This window comes from Eptatretus burgeri, chromosome 6, assembly GCF_056783735.1.
Source record: "Eptatretus burgeri isolate ZD-2024b chromosome 6, Ebu_testis_v1, whole genome shotgun sequence".
Classification (NCBI taxonomy): Eukaryota; Metazoa; Chordata; class Myxini; order Myxiniformes; family Myxinidae; genus Eptatretus; species Eptatretus burgeri.
In genome coordinates, this window is record NC_140966.1 from 39967449 (window position 1) to 39992604 (window position 25156).

Here is a 25156-nt window from a genome sequence, read left to right on the forward strand (position 1 = left end):
ATTTGTATGTTTTCTGCCATAAAGCAATGATGTTTTGGCCAAGATATATGTTTTTGTGTCAAATGGATTCAATAGAAAGGGTTTGAGAAGTATTGGATGTACCGTTGCTATGGTAAATAAGCAATATGGCTATCATAAAGGCGGTAAAAATGACAAAACTGCCATAACGTCCAAGATAATATGAATAGAACATTCTTTGTATTTCCTAGCAATATAACATTGACGACAATAAATTAGATAAAAAAGGATGAATGAGTTTAAGATTTTCTGTTGCCATGGTAACCACCTCAAATAGCTTCCAAAACGACCGCTTTGATGGCCGAAACTAAACAACAAAGATGAACAACAAAGAGCAGTACGATTTGTTCCTGGATATTATCATTTAGGGCCATACAAGATGACCACAGGAAATGCTACCAAATTGACCACAGAGATTGCAAGGAATATCAAAAATGGAATTGCATCGAGAATACCATAGATTACATGTAGGTGACAACTACCATTAAAGAAACTACGTGAGCACACACGAATGTTCATGTTAGAAAACAATCTATCTTCAGCTGTCAGAGGAGTCAAGATGTATCTACATGTATCTTAGCCCTCATTATCTGCACAGGTTCAAGATTTGGCTTGCAGGCATTTCAGTTTCGAGTGGTGTCACAAAATTAATGTTCTGACACAATGGGTCATTGGGTATTTGCAGATGGAAACAGATGTGTATACGTCCCTGGGTTCAGTTGAGAGACATCTAGTCATTTTCGTCATCGTCGTCTGCCTGTAGAATCTGCTTTGTTCTTTCGTTGAAACAACTCTGGCCACCCTGACATGCACAGAACACTGAGCAGGCAAGGTTTGCACTGTTGCAACCACATCTTTGTGTCTTGCATGGGATCTCACTACTGCAAGAACATTTGACGAGTTTCAGTAAATCATCTGGTGCTAGGGGGATGTCACTGGAAAGAGTTGTTGGGAAAATGTTTTGGAGCCATCTTCCCGTGACCATCCAAATGCTGTTGGATGCATTCTAGGTGGATCTGGTTGCAGTGCATTCCTCCAGACTGCTACCTGAAGGTGAACGCAGGCCACATTTTCCTTGAATGCCTCATTTGTTGGAGGCAAGGTAGCCAGCTTTGGTGCACCAACCACACTCCGGCCCACTTTGCTTACCCACATTTTCTGGCGTGCCTCTGTCAATGACGTACATTTAGTCTGGCCATAACAGGCCAGAGTGAATGGTGTTGCCTGTGAGGTGACCTCCGACAGAATGCGACTTGTGTCACCTATATAGCTTAGGGCATGAACGCCAGCTCTCAGGACTCTGAGTGCCACAGCCTTTCCAATTCCGAAGTATGTTGCCACTGTATCGCAACCAGTGAGTGCATGTGTTGCTAACAGGTCTGGGATGATTTCACGATGCTGGTCAACGGTGGCATTGATATCAATCACTGCACGACCATGAATTGGCGAAACCATCAAGACAGAGGTTGAAGCTGGTATGCCACCTTGGCAACAGAAGTGAAGCAGAAGAACAAAGATATCAGTGTCGTCTGCAACCACAAGCACTTTCTTAGCCTTCACCTCTGCCACTTGTTGAACAATCATGTTATCCACCTCCTCCTGCATTGTTTTCATGTCCTGGCACTTGATGATGACACCACTATTAATCTCAGCTGGCACAGGGTCACTTCTAGTGAGAACAAGCTCATGCAGTCCTTGTGATAACGAGCGTCAACTGCATGCAAGTCACTGACGGCACCTTCAATGCGACTTTGGACTTCATTTGCCAAGTGGTTGTTACGCGAATTACATTTGTCAAGAAGATATTCTTTGTAGGGCTTACCACCATACTCAGTATGGGTTGAACAACACAGGAAGGCTGGTCTCCATCTTTGAGGATTCTTTGGATCCTTGTTTATTTCACAGGCTTTGTCACAGTACAGGCAATGAAGCTTGAAGTCAAACACTGACGATGACCGTCGTAATCTTTTGGCTGGAGGGGCACCCTCATTATTCTTAGACTTGGCAAGGTTGGTTTTTGATGTATACCGAGACACGCAGTTTCTATGGAAGTAGATCTTCAAGTTCTCATTTTCAGCAAGCTGTGTTTCAAGTTCTACATGCAAGGTGTCCCCATAGTGGGGCAGATAACAGCAATTTTTGATAGGAATCGTGCAAATAATGATACAAGCATCAAATTTGCCACATTTGTTCTCCAGGGGATTCTAATCAAATCTGCCTGATTGGCCATTTGAAAATCCAAATTTTGAAGAAAAAAAAAATTGAAAAAGTCAAGATCACGAATCAATGTTGGATGCTGGCTGAGATTGGTGAATGTTTCAGAAACATCATCAAAGACGTTCCAAGTCTGCCATGCAGTTTTCTTCCCTTTACCGTGGAAGGCAGACAAGACGTCACATCCAGTGAACGCATGGAAGTATGGGATCCCTCTAGCTTTCTCAGGCCCTATTGCAGAAATTACCTCATGGACTGGAATCCATCGCGCCTTGGCTCCTTGTCCAAAGGCAATCTACATGCTCTCAAGACCTAGTTCCTGTAAGGATGGCAGTACAGATATTGCTATGACTAGTACGTCCGTGTCATTAGCCTTTATGATAATGGACTTGCTACCATCTGTCGTTGCATCCGTGGCGTGTACAAATATTTGAGTGTCAGCTTCTTCATGACAACATGGAGACACAGCATCCAGTGACTTCCTTGTGTTGCTGATGGCATCTTCTTCTTTTGTGACAATGACTGTGCTTATCGTCTGTGCTTCACACATCTTTTCCGCAAGGAAGTGAAACAGCTCAGTCTTGTTGCTGTCATCTCGAAGAAAGCTTCTCCAGTTACTTGGGGTCTTACTGGTTCCTGTCACTCTTCTTCTGATTCCTTGCCCCCTTTTCGACCTTGCCACGGACTTCAGACTTGACTTCTTGTACACATCAAACACTGCGTCCACCCTCTCGTACCTGGCACCATAGGATTCCACCTTTGGGATGATGTCTTCTTTCGCATAGTCATCAATTATCTTTGAAGTGCGTGGAGGTAGGGCATTGATAAGTGCTGAGCCATCAATGATGACTGCATCTCCCCTTGGTTCTCTGTCTGGGATGTTCACTTGCACTTCAAGAATTTCAGCCAGTTATGACTTCAAATTTTTTTGAAGTTATTTTTTTTCTTTCAAATTTTTCAAAAATTGGATTTTCAAATGGCCAATCAGGCAAATTTGATCAGAAAGCCCTGCAGACCAGAAATGCCAAATTTGATGATTGTATCATAATTTGCACGATTTTTCTACTATCTACTACACCACCATAAACTTTGCTCGCATTGATAATCGTTTCTATTCGTGCCATACCAGTAGTCTCTGAGAGCGATGTCTTCTCATCACAGTGCCATACCGGAACTTAAAAACGCACCCCTGCTCCATGGTTAGCTCTAGATTAAATCAAAGAAAGAAAATATTAAGTGTTAATGTTGACAATTTTAGGGAGAGAAAGAATGCTCTGTACACGTCACATCATGTCATTCCAACTTTAGACTCCCATTGTCATCAGAATATCTGAAACATAATGGTAATCAATGTAATATTAGTAGAAAAAAACATGTTTATCAAAACGTTACAGTGCCCATTATGGTAGCATCTTTGTGGTCACCATGGCAACATCAAACAGTTTATTTATTATATCCATCCCATCATGATCGAAGGGTAAGAAAACATTTAACTGAGGCCATAAATGTACGGTTTTATGTTATATATCTTTTACACTTATTTCAAACATCCGAATGGTCATTTTAGATGGTTTACATGGCAACAGAAAATCGTAACTCATCAAACCTATTTCATCCAATACATTATGGTCATTAGCATATATCTAGAAAATAAAAACAATGCTCTAACAAACATTTTCTTGAGATTTATGGCAGTTTTGCCATTGTTACCACCTTTTACCGACTTAATGGTAGCCATATTGCTAGTTACCATAGCAACGGTACATCCAATACTTCTCAAACCCTTTCTATCGAAATTATTGGACCCCAAAACATATATCTTGATACAAAAAAATCATTGATCTCTGGCAGAAAACATTGGAATAATGGGAATTTTCGAATTTTGGTCCTTCGCGGCAGCCATCTTGGACGCCATCTTGAATATTTAAAATTGCTCAAGGGTGACTGGTCCACAGCACCCTAGATCTCATTATATATACCCCAATGATAAAAAATCAGCAGAGAAAAAAACTATATCAGACATTTTGGGGTTAGGGGAAAATTTGGTCTTTGGCTGCCGGACTAGTGGTGTCGGGAATAATAGATGCACAAAATTATTACCAAGTGGCTGTCTTGGCTCGTTTGATAATCACTTGAGCATATGCCCTTTTCCTTTTATATTTCATGGTGTCTTCCATCCTTAGGGTTCTTCTTAATGTTTTAACAGTGGCCCTCCTTTCATAGATAGCTTGTTTGCAACACTCATTTCACCGGGGAACTTTAATTCTCATGCCGACATGAACTTCAGGAGATTGGGATTGTATCACTCGCAATGTCATTAAAAATTTGGACAATATTCCTATTAAAGTTATCAATATTTCAATTAACCATCTCTTCCTTTACTTCCTTAGAACAGCGACTTGAACAACGAGCCCAGTCTGCCTGAGAAAAGTTCCAACAAGGTGGTCCTTCTGAGTCCACAGAGTCCCTTTCTAATTTAAGATCACTGATCATTGGGAAGTGATCACTACTCAGATTGTCATCGCGAACCCTCCATTCACATTTCGCTGCTACCAAGAATGAAATGAAGATGCGATCCAAAAGGGACATCTTCCCCGAAGACGGATTAATACAAGTCCCCGTTCCGTCATTTAATAAAACCACATCAAATTCATCAATTAATTCCTCAATACACCTGCTATTTCTATCCGTGCTTTTGGAGCACCAAATAATGTTTTGCCTATTAAAGTAACCACATAAAAGGAGCACCCCAACGCACCTTCGAAAAACCTTCTGAAACATGTTGTTCACCAACTGTTGGCAATGATTATAGAAGTTTATAATTGTGAGCTTTCCCCTTGAGCCATGAATATTAATAATATTACCCTCAAATTCGACCATGCATTCTATTACCATGAAGGGAATACAAAGTTTAATAAGAATCCTACATCCACTCACAACCCCACTGACTAAGTCCCAATGTATAAAGGTTTCCCCCGGAATCTGAAATTGATTTTGACTTTTGACCCATGTTTCTTGTAAATATATTATGCCAGGTTTAGTTGTCAATGCGAAAATAAACTTTTAAAATTCTGACCCATGAGCCACGAGACATTTATCATTCCACTGAATTGTTAACATTACTCCATTGAAGAGTCCTGAGGCTGTTTGGCCTCATAATTTTCTAATTTTATTACCCGTATTGCTAAATATCTTGTAAATATCCTAAGAGGAAAAGCCCTCCCAACCCAGATGTTTACTGGCTGTAAAGATATTATGTTGATTTTCTCAGACCTCCTTTTCACTTGAGCAGCACAATGTATGACCTCCATGATCAATCCAATGAAGCCATTTCGGAAAAATTAATATCGACTTTACCACTTGGATCTTGATTTGGCATTCCTGATCTACTGTCTCGGTTTGACAGCCCACCGATGTTGTCTGTATTTTAGCCTGGACTGGAGTTTTAGTGATCATATTGGCTTCCTTGATTGACAACTTAATTTAGGGACTTTTAGTGGACTTATTTTAGGGACTCGCTCTTTAGTACTTTTTAACTGCATTTTTTTGTGCACTTCCATTTTTTCCTGTGCCATCCCTATTTATGGAGTATGATTGTACTCCATGATACACCCCATATGTGCCCCCAGGACATATGAACAGTAGTTCCTTATTTATCTAAGTGTAAAGGAGTTCATGAATACATCAATCATGCATATGAGATTTGCTTTGAATCATCGATGGTTTCCAGAGATAGTCAGATATTTGAAAGTATCCTTAGTATAATTCATGGATCGGTGTTTGTGTGTTTGTTTATCATGCTAATCCTCCTACAGTTCTGGACCAATTATGCCCAGGCTTACTACAGAGGATCAGCATGACCCCAATTAATTTATAGGGGTGTTTTTTTAATGTTTGCCAGTGGTCTTGGGAGGTGGGGGGGGGGGGGGGACACAAATTTTCAAAGTAAATGTGTATCATGTAGCGCTGCCTCCAGGCGTGGGAGGGTATTACAAGTCTCCACCATTTACAGTCCAGTATTCTTGTCCCCACGTTTTTCCAGTGCAGTGAGGTGTTTTGAATTATAAGCAGTATGTATGTTTTTGCTTCATGCACATAACTGGGTTTTATTTTTTTGCCTACACTGAGCTGTCAGTTGCCTACACACTGCCCAAATATAGGTATGCATCAGAAGAACATGTTACATGCTTGGGACAAGATCATCCATAGGGCAGGTACTATGCTAGTTTTCTTGATAGATAAAGTTTTTCATGAAACAATCTTTGCAGTTCTAGATCTCATCAAAATGTACATATTTGGTGCTGGTTTCTTGGATTTTCTATTCCACTTTATAAAATAACTGGTACAAAAGCCTGTGAAAAATGATGGGTTGGAATGATTTTATTTGAAATAGTCAAGGAGACTGGAAGATATGATATTTCGTAGCAGGAAGCGTTATTTAAAAACACGACATGTACAAATGTGATCCTAATTTCTTTATCTTCTGGGATGCTTCATTTTGATGGTACAGCCTCGTGAGCGTGTCAACGTCTGAAGCCTCGGCCTAGTGTCGGGTGTGTTACTATCTTCTTTATTTATTAGACATCCTCCGAACATAAATGAACACTCGTTTTACTCTGTGCGTGTTGCACATCATGTGCAGTTAATTTCATGTCTCTGCGCCTTGTATTTATTAATTTTTTTAACGCTTCTGTACACCGCTCTTGAGGCCCAATCGCAAGTCACTGTCTACATTTCCAACAGAAGAGATCTAATTATTCTTTTATGAAAAATGTTTTTCGAGTTTGTTTGTTTTTAATCCTCAAAAATAGAATGCAGTGATCCCACACAGTCATGTTGAAAGATTGGCCTTTAAAATCCTTCTTAAATCGCTCTTATGAAGGGGGACAGACAAATACACAAATACACACTGGGTTTTTATATCGGTAGATTATCTACATATTTCCCATAATCATGTTTGTTGTATCGTCTTATCTCCTTCTCTTGAGTCATCCTACGCCATCTCCAATGCAACACGCTGTTTGGCCGAGAGCAATTTCCAACTGGATCTTCATCTAAACTTTACCAAAATGACAAGTAGGTTTGCTCCCCTTGTTGGTAGCATGTAAATGTGTTTGTAACAGGCTAATATAATGCATATGTCCATTAGGGCACTGTTTGCCCTGCAATTGATGGACTTCACATGACATCACACATCTGGGTGCTTCACATGTACCGCCATCTTTATGGGCAAACAAACTGATCGATAGCACAATATGCTAATCTTTATAGCCGCAGGAGATCGTTAACAATGGTGAATACATGCAGTGTTGTTGGTTGTCACAATATATCTAATCGGGACAAAAAAAATCACAGTATTCAATTCCTGCCATGATTAGCCATCAAGGAAAAGCGACTGATGAGCTGTCAGAGAAACGGAGATTGTTATGGCTGTCTCAATTGAACAAGGCTAACAAATTAGTTACTTTGAAGCAGACAAGAATGTGCTCTGATCATTTTCAATCTGGCAAGAAATTTAAACATTATTACCTCTGCCACCGAAAGTGGATGGAGGTTATGTTTTCACCCCTGTCTGTTTGTTTGTTTGTTTGTGAACAAAATATCTCAAAAGGTTGTGGACGAATTTGGACTAAATTTTGTGGAGAGCTTGGGTATGTGACACGGACGAAATGATTAGATTTTGGTGAAGATCCGAATCTGGATCTGGATCTGATAATTATTTTTTGAGTGATTCTTCACCATTGAGTGATAGGGCTAAAGCAATATATAGTACGATGTGATATCTCAAAAAGTTATGAATTTGGACGAATCTTGGTGGGTGAGTGGGTTAAGTGAAACGAACAAGCTCATCAAATTTTTAGTTGAGGTCCGAATCCAGATCCGGCCTATCAGTGAGATACAAAAGGTAAACTAATCAGCCTGGAGGAGGTATGTGCCTGACCAAATGCCCTTCTAGTTTTTAAAAAACATATTCATATAGATATTAAGTTTTGAGTGTTACAGTATTTCTCAGCCATGTTCTCAAGAGGTGAGGTATGGGGTCTATGGCCCAGTGGAGTACCATACCGTATGACCACAGCTGTGGACAGCAATATAACAGGTGTATGGGAAACAATCCACCACATGTTGCAGTGCTCCAATAAGTTGTTAGACATGTTACTGCATAAACATGAAAAACTGGAATGCTGGCCACAGTTCTCTTCCATATCTATATTTAATACTTCTATTGGTTTAATGCATTAATCATCAGAAAGTAATGACATAAATATGTATGTGAGCCACACCATGGTGAAATGGGTCTTGTTGCCTTTGCCACCAGAGTAGACCCAGACCAGCCTGTGTCTGCTCACAGTCTGATCAAGGTCTACACTGTTCAATGAAAGCTTATTGGAGGTTTGATTGACTGACTGACTAGTGAACAATGTTGACCTTGACCAAGCTGCACAGATTAATAGACTGGTCTGGATCTAGATTTGTTACAAAGGTTTTAAGACCCCTTTCCCGTGGTGTGGTTCATGCGATCTCTGTCTGGGCTGTTATTATTTTATTTTAGTGCCAGTTTAAAAATTTTAAATCACATTTTCAGTTTGATAGTTTCATTATACTTGTACATCAGTTTAGTATATTTTCTCATGTACTTCTTTTTGTTGTTGCAGGAAAGCCGCTGTATGATTCTAACAATCCAAACAAAGCTCCTTCATTATCACTGAGGTGTGAGAAGACTTGCGATGGTTGTGTCCGCTATGTAAGAGCTACAGAGCAGAAGAAGAAGAAAGAGAAGTTAGACGCTGCTGTGATGCCTTGATGACATTGTCATATACCCATCCAAGATCACCAGAAGAAGAGGAAAATGAAACACCGTGTCAAGTTTATGAGATGGGAATGCATGAGAAAAGTCATGAAAATCTTACAATTGAAGATACTGGTGACAGTCGAAAGTCACAGATGGACAAACTAGTGTCCGATGAGTTAAACAGACTGACCTTTGAGAAACAGGACCTTCAACGTGAGACACATGAAAGTGAGATGTTTTTGAGAGTAATGATGAGAGGTTGAAGTTCTACACAGGCTTGTATTCCTATGTGGTTTTGATGACTCATTTAAGTTTTCTTGAGGATTATATTGGTGAATCTGGTAGGTCCATAAACTTGTTCTTGTGCTCATGAAACTATGACTTGATTTGTCGGTGGAGGATTTGGCATACAGGTTTAAAGTGTTGAAGGCAACAGTGTCACAAACTTTTCTTGCAGTCATACGCCTGAAGGACTTTGTATTATGGCCGGACAAGGAAGAGCTTCATAAAACGATGCCAATGGAGTTTCAGAAACATTTTGGATTGAAAGTAGCAGTCATTCATGATTGGTTCATAAAAAATTTTTTGAACCACCATCAAATCTTCTTGCCAGAGCAGGCACTTGTTCATCCTACAAGCATCATAAAAGGGTCAAGTTTCTCATTGGAATTGCACCCAGGTGTGTGATACATTTTTGTCAGATGCGAGGGGTGGTGGAGCTAGTTACAAATTTATTACAGACCATAGTGGATTCTTGGATAAACTGCTGCCTCTTGACCGAGTGTTAGTGACGGGTTGCATTTGCTAGTTGCCAATAAAATACAGCTTCGAAGAACACATGTGTTTGAAAGAATTGGGCCATTGTGGCCAGTGAGTCCAGCTCAGGGGGAGATCAACATTTCTACCATTTTGTGCACATATTTTATAGATGGTCCCAACGACAAAATTAAGAATTGTTTCTTTCTTACATGAACATAAAATATTAAATACGTAAAGGAAAAACATCGCACGCATTGTTGCAAAAAATAATAATAAATAGCCAGAATGTGTCACAACACATTGATTCCGTAGATATTGAATATCATGTGAAGGACACTCGCCTTTTACGTGTCTGGAATATAAAACCCTTACAACCTGCAGCAACAATATTCACGGAAAAGGTCCTTCTGCACTCTTTCATGTCGAAAGCCACTACGTTTATCCAGAATAGAAAGGTCAGCTGAAGTCGGGAAACTGCTTCGGAGCAGACGATGAAGGTTAAATATGACAGCATAGTGCATATATAGAAGCTGGATCATCATATTTGGAATCTGCAGCCTCCAATCATCAGGATACAGATTATCTGTTCCACTGATGGTTTTCTCAGTTTGTGACATTGCCCAATGAATGCTTGAAGAATTGCCTTTAGGGAAGAAAAACATTACTCATATTGGAGAATCATGATGTTGCGAAGTGCTTGAGTAAAGCTTGATGGTACGATTATGCGAGATTATAAGGGATAACAAACAATGGAGCTTTCATTTTGGCTCTGATTACATCAACATAATTCCTGCCCTACTACTGCTGGGAAAGGGATGGAAAACCACCCAGCATGACCCTCAGCCGGCAGAACCAAAGCTCCAAAACACAGTATGGTTCATCAGTCCCATCAAAATAAATTACTTTATCTCTCCAATCATATACGAAACAAACAATTGAATGTGACTGAGTGAAAGAAACTGTCTTTCATGCTTTAACTTATCTCTTCCTGAAAAAAAGATGCTGTTACACAGTCAGAAATGTGAAGTCTAGAAAAGAGTCCTTTCACATAAACCAGAGAACAGCCATTATATGAAAACACTGAGACATAAACCAAACACAACCATGCTTGCTCTCAACAGGGTTTAAATCCTTGAAGATCACGAGGTGGCAGTTTCATTTTCTGGCTATGACTTGGGTTATTGTAAAATGTAAAGGCCCGGTCACACCTTGACGTTTTAGCCAGCGATGGCAACGTATTAAAATGTATCTAAAACGCTGGCTTACGTTGAACTTTTGATGTTTTTTTTTTAAAGATTCGGACGTATTCATAGCGACTTGGTCTTATGTATAACGCATTGGTAACGGACACAGAACGTTTCGTTATGTTATAGATAACTTATACCAACGAATGCTGAACCTGTTGTCGGCCTACACAACCGATGCCCAACGATAGTCTAACTTAGGCATAGCGCGTTGCACGCATCGCCGACGATGTCGTGACGTAGCCTATTAAAAGGCTGACGCACAACGATTCGAATCATAACTGCCGTAGAAATGGAAGTGTCAACATCGCGGTCACACCTTGGCGATCTTGCCAACGTATGCCGACCTAAGAAAAATGTGTCTAAAACGTTGGGGCACGTCAAATACGGTATGAGTAAGTTTGGTATACGTGAGTACAACGCTAAAGTACGCTATCATACGTCGTAGTAAGTAGAGTACGTCAAGAAATTTTAAACATGTTCAAAATTTTACGACGTACTCGGCGTATGACACACGTTCTGCATGCGATGGGGATAAGTTTTACACACGATATGTGGATGCTTACACACGTCCACAAAGGCTACTTATAAGCTACTCATAAGTCGAAACACGTCGCAGTAATGTCTTTTTTAAGGCCCGGTCACACCTTGACGTTTTAGCCAATGTATGCCGATTTTTAAAAAATTTTTCTAAAACGTTGGCACACGTTGAATACGTTATGGGTAAGTTTTGATAACATTGAGAGCACGCTGAAAAACACTGTCATACGTCATTGTACGTTGGCTTTATACGTTGTACTTTTTGGTTGTGTTCAAATTTTTTTATGCTTGAAATTTCACGACGTATGCCGGCGTATGACGCACACGTTCCGCTACGCTGGTCACAAGTTGTATGCACGGTCTACGATCGTTGACAGACGTCAACACATGCTACTTGTAAGTTAATCATAAGTCGAGACACGCCGGCATAATGTTTTGCGTACCCGAAACTTATTTCTAACCTGTGATTAACGTGTTGTTTGGCACGTTACGCGTTCGATGCCACACGTCGACAAACGTTACTTTTAAGTTACTCATAGGCTGAAAGACGTCGGTATAATGGTTAGCGTGCCTGAAACTTATTTATAACCTATCAGCGACAAGTTGCCAACAAGCTTCGCGATCGTTGACACACTTCGACACTCCTTGCTTAAAAGTTACTTACATGTCAAATCATGCCGAGTTATTGTTTAGGACAAAAGAGGCTTTTATCAAACCAATGAGTGATGTACTTTGCGCCTGTGTGTAACGCACCTCTTGCGCATACTGACGTATGTGGATGTATTTGGCGTTTGCCGGACGACTACAGAACATAAGGAACGAGTTCCGAACGTACTGATACCAGATGATGATGTAATGGCAGTGATTAGGGGAACTGGTAAATAAAAAGAGGTTTCACAGGAGGAACGCGTCAGTGTTGCGGACTACATAGTGAGTACGTCCATGACATTACGAGAGATGGAGTATCCAGCAACGATGACACTACAATACCTTCCTGTCCTCCAACATCAGCATACCCTCATCAATTTGGCACTGCACCACTTGCGTGCCAATAGAACCAAGAAAACAAGACGTGAACGGAGGAGAAGGCACTGGGTGACACCATGGATTGGGAGGCGACGGCATTTTGGTTTATATAACCAGCTCATGGTGGAACTCCGTAAGGAGGACCATTCAGCCTTCACCAACTTTCTCCGCATGCCCCCAGCCATGTTTGACGAGCTGCTGGCCAGAGTGGGTCCACGGATAGCAAAGCGGCACACCTTCTTCAGGGCTCCGCTTGAGCCTGGCATGAGGCTGGCACTAACTTTGCGTCACCTTGCCTCTGGATGCAAGTATCGCTCGATGAAGTTCGGATGGCGGGTCCCTCATAACACCCTGTCCCGAGTGGTAAGAGACGTCTGTCAAGCTATTGTTGACGAATATGTGGATGAGGTACTTGTTTGCCCAACAACTCCTGATGGTTGGCGCGTCATAGCCGACAAGTTCTACAAACGATGGAACTTCCCCCATACATGTGGGGCACTTGATGGGAAGCACGTGGCCTGCCGCTGTCCTCCAAGGAGTGGATCACTTTTCTACAATTATAAAGGATTCTACTCCATTGTTGTTCTGGCGCTTGTAGATGCTGACTACAAGTTCATTTGGGCAGATGTCGGTGGTGCCGGATCCGCATCAGATGCGCAAACTTACAATGACTCTGAGTTGAAGGAATGCGTGGAAGACGGTACACTTGGCTTCCCTGACCCTGAGCCTCTTCCACACGACAACGAGGACGTACCGTACTTCTTTGTCGGCGACGATGCGTTTTCCTTAAGAACCACCATGATGAAGTCATACAGTTTCCGGGGTATGAATAATGACCAGCGCATCTTCAACTACAGGCTTAGCCGAGCAAGGAGGGTGGCAGAAAATGCATTCGGCATTTTGACGAACAGATTCCAGGTTCTGCTTAGTGCAATGCAGCATCAACCCTCCAATGTGCAGGTCATTGTGAAAGCATGCTTGATCTTGCACAACCTCTTGCAGACAAGGTAATCCATGTTTAAATAGCATATATTAACCAGTATAGAATGCAATAGAACTTTTTAGCGTACCCTTCGAAAAATGTATGACTTACCTTCGATGTTATATGAATCATTATATTGTTTGTTATTGCACAGCGCATTTGGATACGTGTTTTTATAAAAGCTGTGCTTTATAAGTGAATAAAATATAATTTGACTCCAAGGTACCCCGGACTACACAACCAGCAACTTGACCGGGAAGACAATGGGAAATGCGACGTTGTTCCAGGAGCATGGCGAGAGGGACGCCACTTGGAGGATACGCAGACAGCTACTGGTAACAACACTGCCTCCAAGGATGCGAAAAAACAGAGGAATCTCCTCAAGCACTGGGTCAACTCCCCTGCTGGTTCAATTCCATGGCAACAAAAAATGCTATAGATATGTGTTGATGCAAAAGTTCATGCAATAAAGGACCACAGAGGATTTAACATTCCTCTTGAAATGAACATCGTTTCTGTTATTTATTACAAAGGACAAATACATAAGGGAAGACAACATAACGTATTGGGTGCTCTTCCAGCACCCTTTTTCAGGGTATTTCCATGACTGCCTTTCCCAAAATCCTTTGTCAAGCCTAACAGCTAAACCACTTCAAGGATTCCTATGAAATTTGCTACCTACGCTCAATATATGTGTGAATCGTGTTCTTTCCAATAAAGCACCACGGGTCCTATCAAAGTCTTGCCAGCGACCCCTTTAATTTTTCCGAAAAGAAAAACTTTTCAAAAAAAATAAAAAAAATGAGTCTGTGCGCAATCTACAAATGGCCCTTCATGCCAATTTATAGGCTTAACCACCCAAAACGACGAGGAGGATATAGTTTATGGCCCAGTACATTTCTAACAGCCTCACGAATGCTAAATTGTTAATATGTTGAAGAAGAACATTATGCTGTTCAAGACACTTGGGTGAATGGTGTGCAATGTTGTTCGTTCGTGCACAAAATTTAATGGTTGCTCTGCACACCTCCGTTGCTTCGGAATAGCTCATATACTTTATCGAAAAACATATAGTTATTGTGAAGTGTGCAAAATACAAAAAAAAACCTCCACAAGTACACCTCCGAGGGGTCTTTTTAAAATAAACAAGGACAAATGTCTCCAAGTGCCGTATCCTAAAGGTTTTGTCCTCTCCAGGACAATAGGGAAAAACATTTATTTATATAATTGAAGGAAAGAAAAAACAACAACAACTACAAAAAACCGTCACGTGGTGTCGCCTCACGCCCGTAAATGGCGTTTTCCGTTAATTTTAAGTTGTAAGTATATTTACGCAATTTAAATGGAATAATTTTTTAATTGTAACACGAACTTCCCCAAACTTGTAAGCAAATTTCCGAATGTATTTAAAAGTCCACGTTAGACACTATCAAAAGGCAACCTCAATGTGACAATGTGTATATGTGTCTGGTATTTTTGGAGATCCGGATCGTGTATGTGAAAGAGCCGTGACGTAAAGGTTTTGTCTTCACAACAAGAAGAAGAACAGCGCCAAGCTCTCCATGAACCACGGCTCGCAAGCGAGACGCGACTTAAAATGTGAACAAGGAGAAAGTGTAACAAACTCCTATTAATAAAAAGTGTTTTAGCGAATAGGCAAATGGGATCACTATGGCTGACATTTGTTACAGTCCCTTTGGATACATGTTTAGTATTCCACAAGGCGGGTTTCTGGCCGCAAACTAGGAGGGTTGTGATGAACATATTTATTGTACTAAACAGCTTGGTACCATGTAAATGAAAAGGACAAGTGGCGTCGCCCAGCTCCCAAAGTAGAGCGAGCAGCGATGGCGCCTAACGGATTCATATTTAGCATTATTGTTTATGAATTAAATATTAATGAAGCAATTCCAACCAAAATAGAAAGAGTTTGCTCAACTTTTATTCAGTGCTCTGTGGAAAAATTGAAAAAGAGTACAGTGGTCAAACGTATATAAAAAAAATGGCACAAATATGGCCCAAACAATGTATTTGCCAAACTTGAAAAGTAAACCACGACACTGTCACTCTATTTACTTGTTCTTCTCAGGTGGTGGAGGTTTGTTAACCTCCACACAAGGGGTGCTTGTGACAATCAGATCGCTGGTCAAGCTCAGCAGTCCTGAGAAGCCAGAGATGTCGACATTACTCCTACTGCGAATGTGTCCAACTCGTTTGGGGACTGGTTCAGTTCTTGCACATCAGATGCAGATGCGGAGCTTGCCTGCTGTGTACTCACAGGGGGAGGAAGCAAAAAGCCATGCTGAGGGGGATGAGGCGTCATCAGCTGCCACTGCGGATGCTGCATGTGTGGGTCCACATCGCCGGTAGTCTGTGAGGTCCATGCTGACACAGTCGATGGCTTGTTTCCCCACATGTGGCGGGGTGGCTGGTGCCTAGCTGTTGCTGCAAACTTGCACCTTAAAACACGAGCAGGGACGTTGTGAGCCGTCGGGCACTCTTCCTCTTCACTGTCCTCATCCAGCAGCACATTGAGGATCTCGTTGAAGCTTGCCCTTGCCTCCCGAAACTTGTTTTTGGACATACCGAGCAGGATGTCATGCACGTATTTGGCGTACGCTGCAGCGGCTGTGATGGGTTGAGGTTTTGCGAGACTTTTTAGGAGTTCCCCAGACTCGTGTACCCTCTCCTCGAGTGACTGCAGCAGCTGGTCATCGTCGTGTGCACGCTTCCCCTTGCCCTGTGCGGATGAATGTGGGACAGGGGAAGGCGTGCTGTCTTCATGGACCATGAGCTCTGCACAAACTGCCTCTGCAGCGGCGAGGTCCCCGCTGTGTGCCGCTATGGTTTTCTTTATCTGCAATTACAACAAGTGTATATTAAATGACAATGCAAAAATTTGAGGCAAATGTAATGCTTTGCATTAATATATGAAGAATTTCCTTACAGATCTTTAGTACAATTAAAGGCATGGGGGAAAAAAATAGTATCCATGATACTATGTATTTACACTTACACTATTGACGGGCAAAGGACGATGACGGACCACAGGCTTGAGGAAGCCGAAGTTTGCCTTCACCCACTGCTCCCTCTCCGCCAGTTCGGTGGCGCCGTCACCGCTCTTGCTCCTGTCGAGACGGGTGTGGGTGTCTCACAGGGACTTGAACCACCCCTGAAGGTGCTCCACAGACTTTCCCATGGCCTTGCCTTGATCCTCCCAGACCTTGACCTTCTTGTCCACCCTTCTGTAGTCCGTCTTCTTGATGTCCCAGATGCATGGATTGTCGCGAAGGAAGTCACACATGAGCTGCTCCTCTTCGAAATCGAGACAATACATTGTCTTCTTGGCCCTCTTCTTCGCAACGGCTTGTGGAGGGGACGTGGAGGCGTCGCACGCAACTATCGATGCCACCGACGATGCCCGAGAGGCGTTGGAGCCAGCATCCTCTCCGTCGGAGGTTGAGCGTGATGGGGAGGGTTTTGGTGATGAAGGATCGTCCTTGCGTCGGCGTCAACGGCCACGGCCAGGACATCTATTTGCAGCAGTCTTCAAACTTTTCTTGGGCATGACGAGGATGTTCACACTTCGATGTCTTGCTTGCCTATGATTCCAATTGTCCATCGGCAGCGTCTTTTTAAAAGAGTGGGGTTTGAGCGATTTAGCACGTTCAATGGAAACGATTAAAATTTCTGAGCGCCAGCATCAAAAAAGAAAGGCGAGTGACAGCAATTGAAATCGTTCATTGTAAACAATGAAAATAGCTGAGTGGTACCGTTTAAAAGTCGTTGAGTGTAAAAAAAATCGAATTGTTGAGCGCAAACGTCTACTTTCAATAGTGGGGTTTGAGCGATTTAGCTCGTTCAATGGAAACGATTAAAATTTCTGAGTGCCAGCGTCAAAAAACAAAGGCGAGTGACAGCAATTGAAATCGTTCATTGTAAACAATGAAAATAGCTGAGTGGTACCGTTTAAAAGTCGTTGAGTGTAAAAAAAATCGAATTGTTGAGCGCAAACGTCTACTTTCAATAGTGGGGTTTGAGCGATTTAGCACGTTCAATGGAAATGATTAAAATTTCTGAGCGCCAGCATCAAAAAACAAAGGCGAGTGACAGAAATTTAAAACATTCATTGTAAACAACGAAAATACTTGAGTGGTACCGTTTAAAAGTCGTTGAGTGAAAAAAAAATCGAATTGTTGAGCGCAAGCCTCTACTTTCAATAATGGGGTTTGAGTGATTTTGCACGCTCAATGGAAACGATTAAAATTTCTGAGCGCCAGCATCAAAAAACAAAGGCGAGTGACAGCAATTGAAATCGTTCATTGTAAACAATGAAAATAGCTGAGAGGTACCGTTTAAAAGTCGTTGAGTGTAAAAAAAAATGCAATTGTTGAGCGCAAGCGTCTACTTTCAATAGTGGAGATGCAGCCATTTAAATCGTTGAGTGTCAGCCTACGAATAACAAACCCTACGTCACCGGCAAAGATAAACTGCCGCACGATATGGATAAGTTAGGCTATCGTTGGGCATAGTTTGTGAACGCCGGCTTCACGATAATTATTCGTTGGTATATCGTATCTATAAGTAATCAAAGCGCTCTACGCACATTATTAGTTCATTGTGCATTTGTCCAACCCGTTATGAATAGACCTAAATCGTAAAAACAAGCAATAGCTCATTGTTGAAAAAAGTCCCATTAAAAATTAGCCGCGAAGAACTTCGAACAATGGTGAAAAGATGTCTCCTACTCGTGGACACGCGGATCCAAGGACGATCCATCATAACCCACACCCTCCCCCTCACACTCACCTACTACTGCCAACATGAACAAACTAATACTAATACTAATACTGATACTGTTACTGCTGACATGGACATCGACTCAAAAAGGACTCGAAAACACAGTTGGGTTCCCCTTTTATGAGCAGCATTTTTATATACCAATTCCCAAAACCGCTGGGAACACGTCTTCATATGGCAGTTGTAAGTTTGAAACACGTTCTTTTATTTTTTTTGTCGACCGGAAGACGTCATTTGAATACGTGTGCATACGTCGATGTTGGTTGGGACTACGTACATAATTGGTTCAAAGCACGTCAAACATAAGTTATAAATAAGTTTCGCGTAAAAAAGACATTACCGCGACGTGTTTCGACTTATGAGTATCTTATAAGTAGCCTTTGTAAGCGTCCACATATCGTGTGTAAAACTTATCCCCATCACATGCGAACGTGTGTCATACGCCGAGTACGTCGTAAAAATTTGAACATGTTCAAAATTTCTTGACGTACTCTACTTACTACGACGTATGATAGCGTATTTAGCGTTCTACTCGCGCATACCAAACTTACCCATACCGTATTCGACGTGCCCCAAAGTTTTAGACACACTTTTTGTTACGTCGGCATACGCTGGCAAGATCGCAAAGGTGTGACCGCGATTTTGACCCTTCCATTTCTACGGCAGTTATGATTCGAATCGTTGTGCGTCAGCCTTTTAATAGGCTACGCCACGACATCGTCGGTGATGCGTGCAACGCGCTATGCCTGAGTTAGACTGTCGTTGGGCAGCGGTTGTGTAGGCCGACAACAGGTTCAGCATTCGTTGGTATAAGTTATCTATAACACAACGAAACGTTCTGTGTTGTTACCAATGCGTTATACATAAGACCAAGTCGCTATGAATACGTCCGAATCTTTAAAAAAAAACATCAAAAGTTCAACGTAAGCCAGCGTTTTAGATACATTTTAATACGTTGCCATCGCTGGCTAAAACGTCAAGGTGTGACCGGGCCTTTACGCGAAACTTATTTCTAACTTATGTTTGACGTGCTTTGAACCAATTCTTTACGTAGTCCCAACACACATCGACGTATGTAGACATATTCCAATGACGTCTTCCGGTCGACAAAAAAAAAAAAATTAACGTGCTTCTAGCTTACAACTGCCATATAAAGACGTGTTCCCAGCGGTTTTGGGAATTGGTATATAAAAATGCTGCTCATAAAAGGGGAACCCAACAGTGTTTTCGAGTCCTTTTTGAGTCGATGTCCATGTCAGCAGTAACAGTATCAGTATCAGTATTAGTAGTAGTTTGTTCATGTTGGCAGTAGTAGGTGAGTGTGAGGGGGAGGGTGTGGGTTATGATGGATCGTCCTTGCGTTTAACGATTTAAATGATAAACTCAACGATTTAAATGGCTGCATCTCCACTATTGAAAGTAGACGCTTGCGCTCAACAATTGGATTTTTTTTACACTCAACGACTTTTAAACGGTACCACTCAGCTATTTTCATTGTTTACAATGAACGATTTAAATTGCTGTCACTTGCCTTTGTTTTTTGACGCTGGCGCTCGGAAATTTTAATCGTTTCTATTGAACGTGCTAAATCGCTCAAACCCCACTATTGAAAGTAGACGCTTGCGCTCAACAATTGGATTTTTTTTTACACTCAACGACTTTTAAATGGTACCACTCAGCTATTTTCATTGTTTACAATGAACGATTTAAATTGCTGTCACTCGCCTTTGTTTTTTGACGCTGGGGTTTGGAAATTTGAAGCGTTTCTTCTGAACGTGTTAAAACGCTCAAACTCGACTATTTTAAATAGACGCTGCCGATGGACAATTGGAATCATAGCCAAGCTAGACATCGAAGTGTGAACATCCTCGTCATGCCGAAGAAAAGTTTGAAGAATGCTGCAAATAAGTGTCCTGGCCGTGGCCGTGGACGCTGACGCAAGGACGATCCATTGTACCGACGTCTTTCAGCCTATGAGTAACTTAAAAGTAACGTCTGTCGATGTGTGGCAACGATCGCGTAACGTGCCAACAACACATTAATCATAGGTTAGAAATAAGTTTTGGGTACGCTAAACATTACCTTGGCGTGTCTCAACTTATGATTAACTTACAAGTAGCATGTGTTGACGTCTGTCAACGATCGCAGACCGTGCATACAACTTGTGGCCAGCGTAGCGGAACGTGTGAGTCATACGCCGGCATACGTCGTGAAATTTCAAGCATGAAAAAATTTGAGGACAACCAAAAAGTACAACATTTAAAGCCAACGTACAACGACGTATGGCAGTGTTTTTCAGCGTGCTCTCAATGTTATCAAAACTTACCCATAACGTATTCAACGTGTGCCAGCGTTTTAGAAAAAAAATTCAAAAATCGGCATACGTTGGCTAAAACGTCAAGGTGTGACCGGGCCTTAAGGGACACAAATGTTGGCATTTGTGAAAACCAATACCAATCATTTTTTAGAGTAGCATTCCATCATTTATCAAATCCACCATCAAGTCAGATTTTGTTGAGTGAACGTGGAATTTTTAGTGCTCCGTGCGGCAGAACATGACAAGTGCTTACTTTTTGTTTTTCGTATTTGTTGTCTTGATTTTGCATCAGGTGTTGTGTGAAAGCACAGTTGTGAGGGTGCACCGAGTGCAGGCAGTGGCGAGGCTGAAGCGAGTGCAGGCAGTGGTGAGGATATAGTGAGTGCAAGGAGTGAGTCACCACCCTCCCCCGACAATGACACACACACACACACACACACACACACACACACACACACACACACACACACACACAATTAAGTAATTCAGAGACCATCAAACTTTGAGCTACTTTCAAGTTGAAAGCTATTTTTGACTATTTTTGACTAAAATTACATAAAATATGGTCATTTTCTACTGTGAACCAAGTTTTAAGAGAATAAATCATGCTAAAATGTGTTAAGCAATGCATAAGTAATTGAAGTAAATCAAAATTAATAATTTATGGATGTATACTAATGATTTATTCCATCTAAACCCAATATGGGCATTTTGGTTCAATTATAGTTTGCTGCGAGCCAAGTGCAAATCCAAGATGGACCCGACAGAGAAAATGTACTTGATCTGGAGGTGTTACCAAAACTTTTTTTGAAGGTCTTGGCATATAGAACAAAAAAAAATAGGGTGACGCTCTAAAAGAGTCATGTACACTAAATGGGAAAATGATCAATTCAAAGAATGGTGCAAGAGTCATGCACAAAGATATAGATATTTTTCAGGATGTATGACAAAATAATAAATAATAATTTTAAAAAGGAGGCGGCTTCAAAAAAGGAAGCAGGTGTGGACGATCAACTGGTATTTTTATTATTTGGCCTTAAGGAAGGAGATAATTAATGTGGAGGATTCGGTTTGGAAAGATATTATGGATTGGAAAACGGTAAGATACTCGAAGGATGCTTTCATGAGTGTTTTGCTGTGAGGGAAGGGGAGGAAGGAAGGGTACGGTGCTTGAAGAATTCAGAAAGGCATGTGTAAGGGAAGAGTATTGAGTATGGGGGATTTTAACTTGCCAGGGATAGATATGGGTTCAGAAACAAAGGTAAGGGCAATGCAGATGGGTATTTCCTAGATGTAGACCAGCATTGCTTTTTAACTCAGTTTATAGATAAGCCCACAGAAGGGGAGTATAGTGTTAAACCTCCTTTTAAGTAATGCTTGCAATAGGGTGGAGGATGAGGAGGTGGAGGGAGGAGACCATTTAGGAAAGTGCTTCTTAAACTTTTTCAATGCTATTCACCCTTGAGTCATTATCACAAAATTTAATTCACACCCGACTTCACCTCTTTATGATTTGACCAAAACAAAGGTAATGAATTTTTGGCAAGTATCACACATAACAGTTCACATTTTTAAACATGTTTGCAACATCATTTACTAGAATATTCCTGCATTTCTGTGACAAGGTTCTAAAATCGAGGATCAATTTCCATCTCCAAAGCACCCCGCATTACCGAATCAATGACTAGAAGAGAATTTTGTTTCTTGTTTTTCAATTCTACCAAGGTCGAAAATCCTTGTGCAAACAAGTAAGTAGTTGACATTATCACAAGTACTTCAAGGGTCTTCATGGCAATTAATTAGTATTCTGAAAATTCAAGTAATCCAACCCGATAGTGTCCATAGTAGGAATACGTTTCAAAAGATGCTTTTTGGGTGAAGTCACAATGAAGTTCTATCTATCCACACCGTCCTGAGGAAAATATGCCTCAAAATATCGAGAGAGCAACTGCAGATGGTTGGACAATTATGCTCTTTGGTGATTCCTCCAGATCAGGTTATTTTTCTTCCCAGACTTCTGAAGATCTTCTGATCTTCCCAGAACAGACTCTTTTACTTCCCATCATGGCTGCAACACCGTCTGTTGTCATAGCTTTTGTCTGTTGTCATTTGCACCTCATAATTTCGTCTAGCTTCGAGAAAATTGCTTCAGCTGTTACATCAACTGTGACTGGTGGGCAAAAAGAGATAATGCTCTCCATTTTTTTGTGCAGTTTTTGGTCTGGGAAACTGCAATATGCAATGAGTTGTGCACCGTTCTTTATAACTGTTGATTTATCAAACTGTAGAGTGAAAAATGGTGCTTCAAAGAGTTTTTCTATCAGCTGCTACTTCAGATCTCCAGCGATCATAGTAGGTCGGATTTTCATTGTGTCGTTGGAGAGAGGAATTTGTACAACCTTTACTGACTGCTGTTTTTCCGCCATGTATGAGATCAGTGCCGATCTTCAAACATGGCTTTATAACGTTCTCACCCTTAATATTTCATTCACTTTTCAGTCACTCCATTCACCTGAGGGTGAACCATTCACTAGTTTAAGAAGCACTGATTTAGGATCAACTGACCAAAGCATAATGTGTGCAAGAATTGAGTTGGAGATTATGATAGTAGAGGAAGGCTATTGGATTTCAGGATGACAAACCTTGAGGGTATAAGGAGAGGGCTAGGTGCTGTAGATTGGGAGATGTTAGCAAGAGGGCAATCAGCATTAGAGAAATTGACAATAAAAATTGATAAACGAGAAGAGCACTCCGTAGAGCGCATACATCCGCCACATACAATTCCTGATCCACAAGAACATATCCGGCCCAATACATTTTTCAAATATCATGCTATCAGTTTTGGCCCTATCTCACAATGGTGAGGAAGCACATAAAAAAATTAATAATTCTCGTATCCGGATCTGGATCCGGATTCAGATCTTCACCAAATTCGAATCAATTGTCCTTTCGACACACCCAACATGTTCACCAAGTTTCGTCCGAATCTGTCCAAACTTTTTGAGATATCATGCTTTCTATAATTTTTGTCTCCCTCTCAATGGTGAAGAATTTTTTTTTTTAATTCTAGTAGCTCAATCCGGATCCAGATTTTCACCAAAATCTCATCAGTTCATCCTTGTCACAAACCCAACCTGTCCACAAAATTTCATCCAAATCCGTCTGCAACAACAAACAAACAGACAGAAAGGGGTAAAAACATAACCTCCTTTACCTTCGGTGGTAGAGGTAATAAGAGAAATTGATGAGACTCATGTAAATGAACTTCGTGAATTTGGATGTTTTTTTGGGGGCGATGTCACTTCCGGTTATTTGCATGTGGCTGTGTAAGCTTGTAGACCAGATCAAGACAAGTGTTTTTTGTGTGTTGTTTTGCAAATTTTGTTGTCGACATTTGTGTTAGGGGTTGTGCGTTTTGTATCTATAAAAGCTGTAGTTGTGTTCATAATAGTTTAGCGGGTATTTGCATTACTTTTTGGAAGAATCCAGGTGAAGCCTAGTGTTTAAGTTTTGCATTTAAGGCAAGCATTTAAGTCAGTTGGGGTCTTGGGAATATGGTGGGGGGGGGTGGAGTATAAATAGAGAGCAAAGGAGAAAGGAAGAGGAGTATGTGATTGATGCTCAATGTGGGCCATACCAAGAATAGGGGGAGCATAAGGTATACTCACTGTAGTAGGAAGTGTGAGGAAATCGCTCACTTGAGGATAGTTATTACAAGGTTAAAGAAACGGATAGATAATTTGCAGCAAATAGCAGAATGTGAGGAATTTCTCGATAATATTTGGTTGGGGTTGTTGAGTGAGGTTGCTGAGGAGAATGGCATTGGTGAGAATACAGCGAGTGTAGGAAGTGGTGAAAGTGCATGAAGTTGTAAGGGTGCAGTGGGAGCAGGCAGTGGTGAGGGTGCAGTGGGAACAGGCAGTGGTGATGGTGCAGTGGGAACAAGCAGTGGTGAGGGTGCAGCGGGAACAGGCAGTGGTGAGGGTTCAGTGGGTACAGGCAGTGGTGAGGGTGCAGTGGGGAACAGGAAGTGGTGAGGATGCAGCAGGAACAGGAAGTGGTGAGAATTCATACAGTGGTGAGGGTGCAGTGAGTCCAGGCATTGGTGATGAGGCAGCGAGTGCGCATAGTGGTGAGAAAGTGAGTACAGGCAGTGGAGAGGGTGCGGCGAGTGCAGGCAGTGGAGAGAGTGGAGGCAGTGGTGTGGGAGCATCTCCATGCTTTTCTCTAGATGTGTCCGGATGGTATTTACGAGGGGTGTTCAAAAAGTATCCAACCTTAATTTTTCGTGTGTAAACAAATGAAGCTAGGGAGGCGTGGTTTGGTGCACGTATGTAGGCGATCCTAATCTGTATGCGTGAATATTTTCCCGCCTGCAGAAGCTGTCAGTCGCCGACAGACCGCCGATGAGTGAGGAAGTGTATGTGAGCGCCGTCGGATTTTCGTTTTTGACAAAATGACGG

General features: G+C 41.5%; 1 protein-coding gene and 1 pseudogene across 1 annotated transcript; both read right to left on the reverse strand.

Annotated features, from left to right (window-relative positions):
• Window positions 1–387: 387 nt before the first annotated feature.
• On the reverse strand, window positions 388–8438 carry LOC147024600 (uncharacterized; annotated as a pseudogene).
• Window positions 8439–15391: 6953 nt separating this feature from the next.
• On the reverse strand, window positions 15392–24923 carry LOC147024601 (uncharacterized). The gene is made up of 2 exons (XM_085884658.1): window positions 16593–24923; window positions 15392–16433 (listed from the first exon to the last, which is right to left on the reverse strand). Exon 2 carries the CDS (start codon window positions 16365–16367, stop codon window positions 15729–15731), a length of 639 nt encoding a protein of 212 aa, XP_085740784.1. The 5' UTR covers window positions 16368–16433; window positions 16593–24923; the 3' UTR covers window positions 15392–15728.
• Window positions 24924–25156: the final 233 nt, after the last annotated feature.

Coding starts and splice junctions, on each gene's coding strand:
- LOC147024601 (XM_085884658.1), bottom strand. CDS start 16,367: ATGGTCCATGAAGACAGCACGCCTTCCCCTGTCCCACATTCATCCGCA.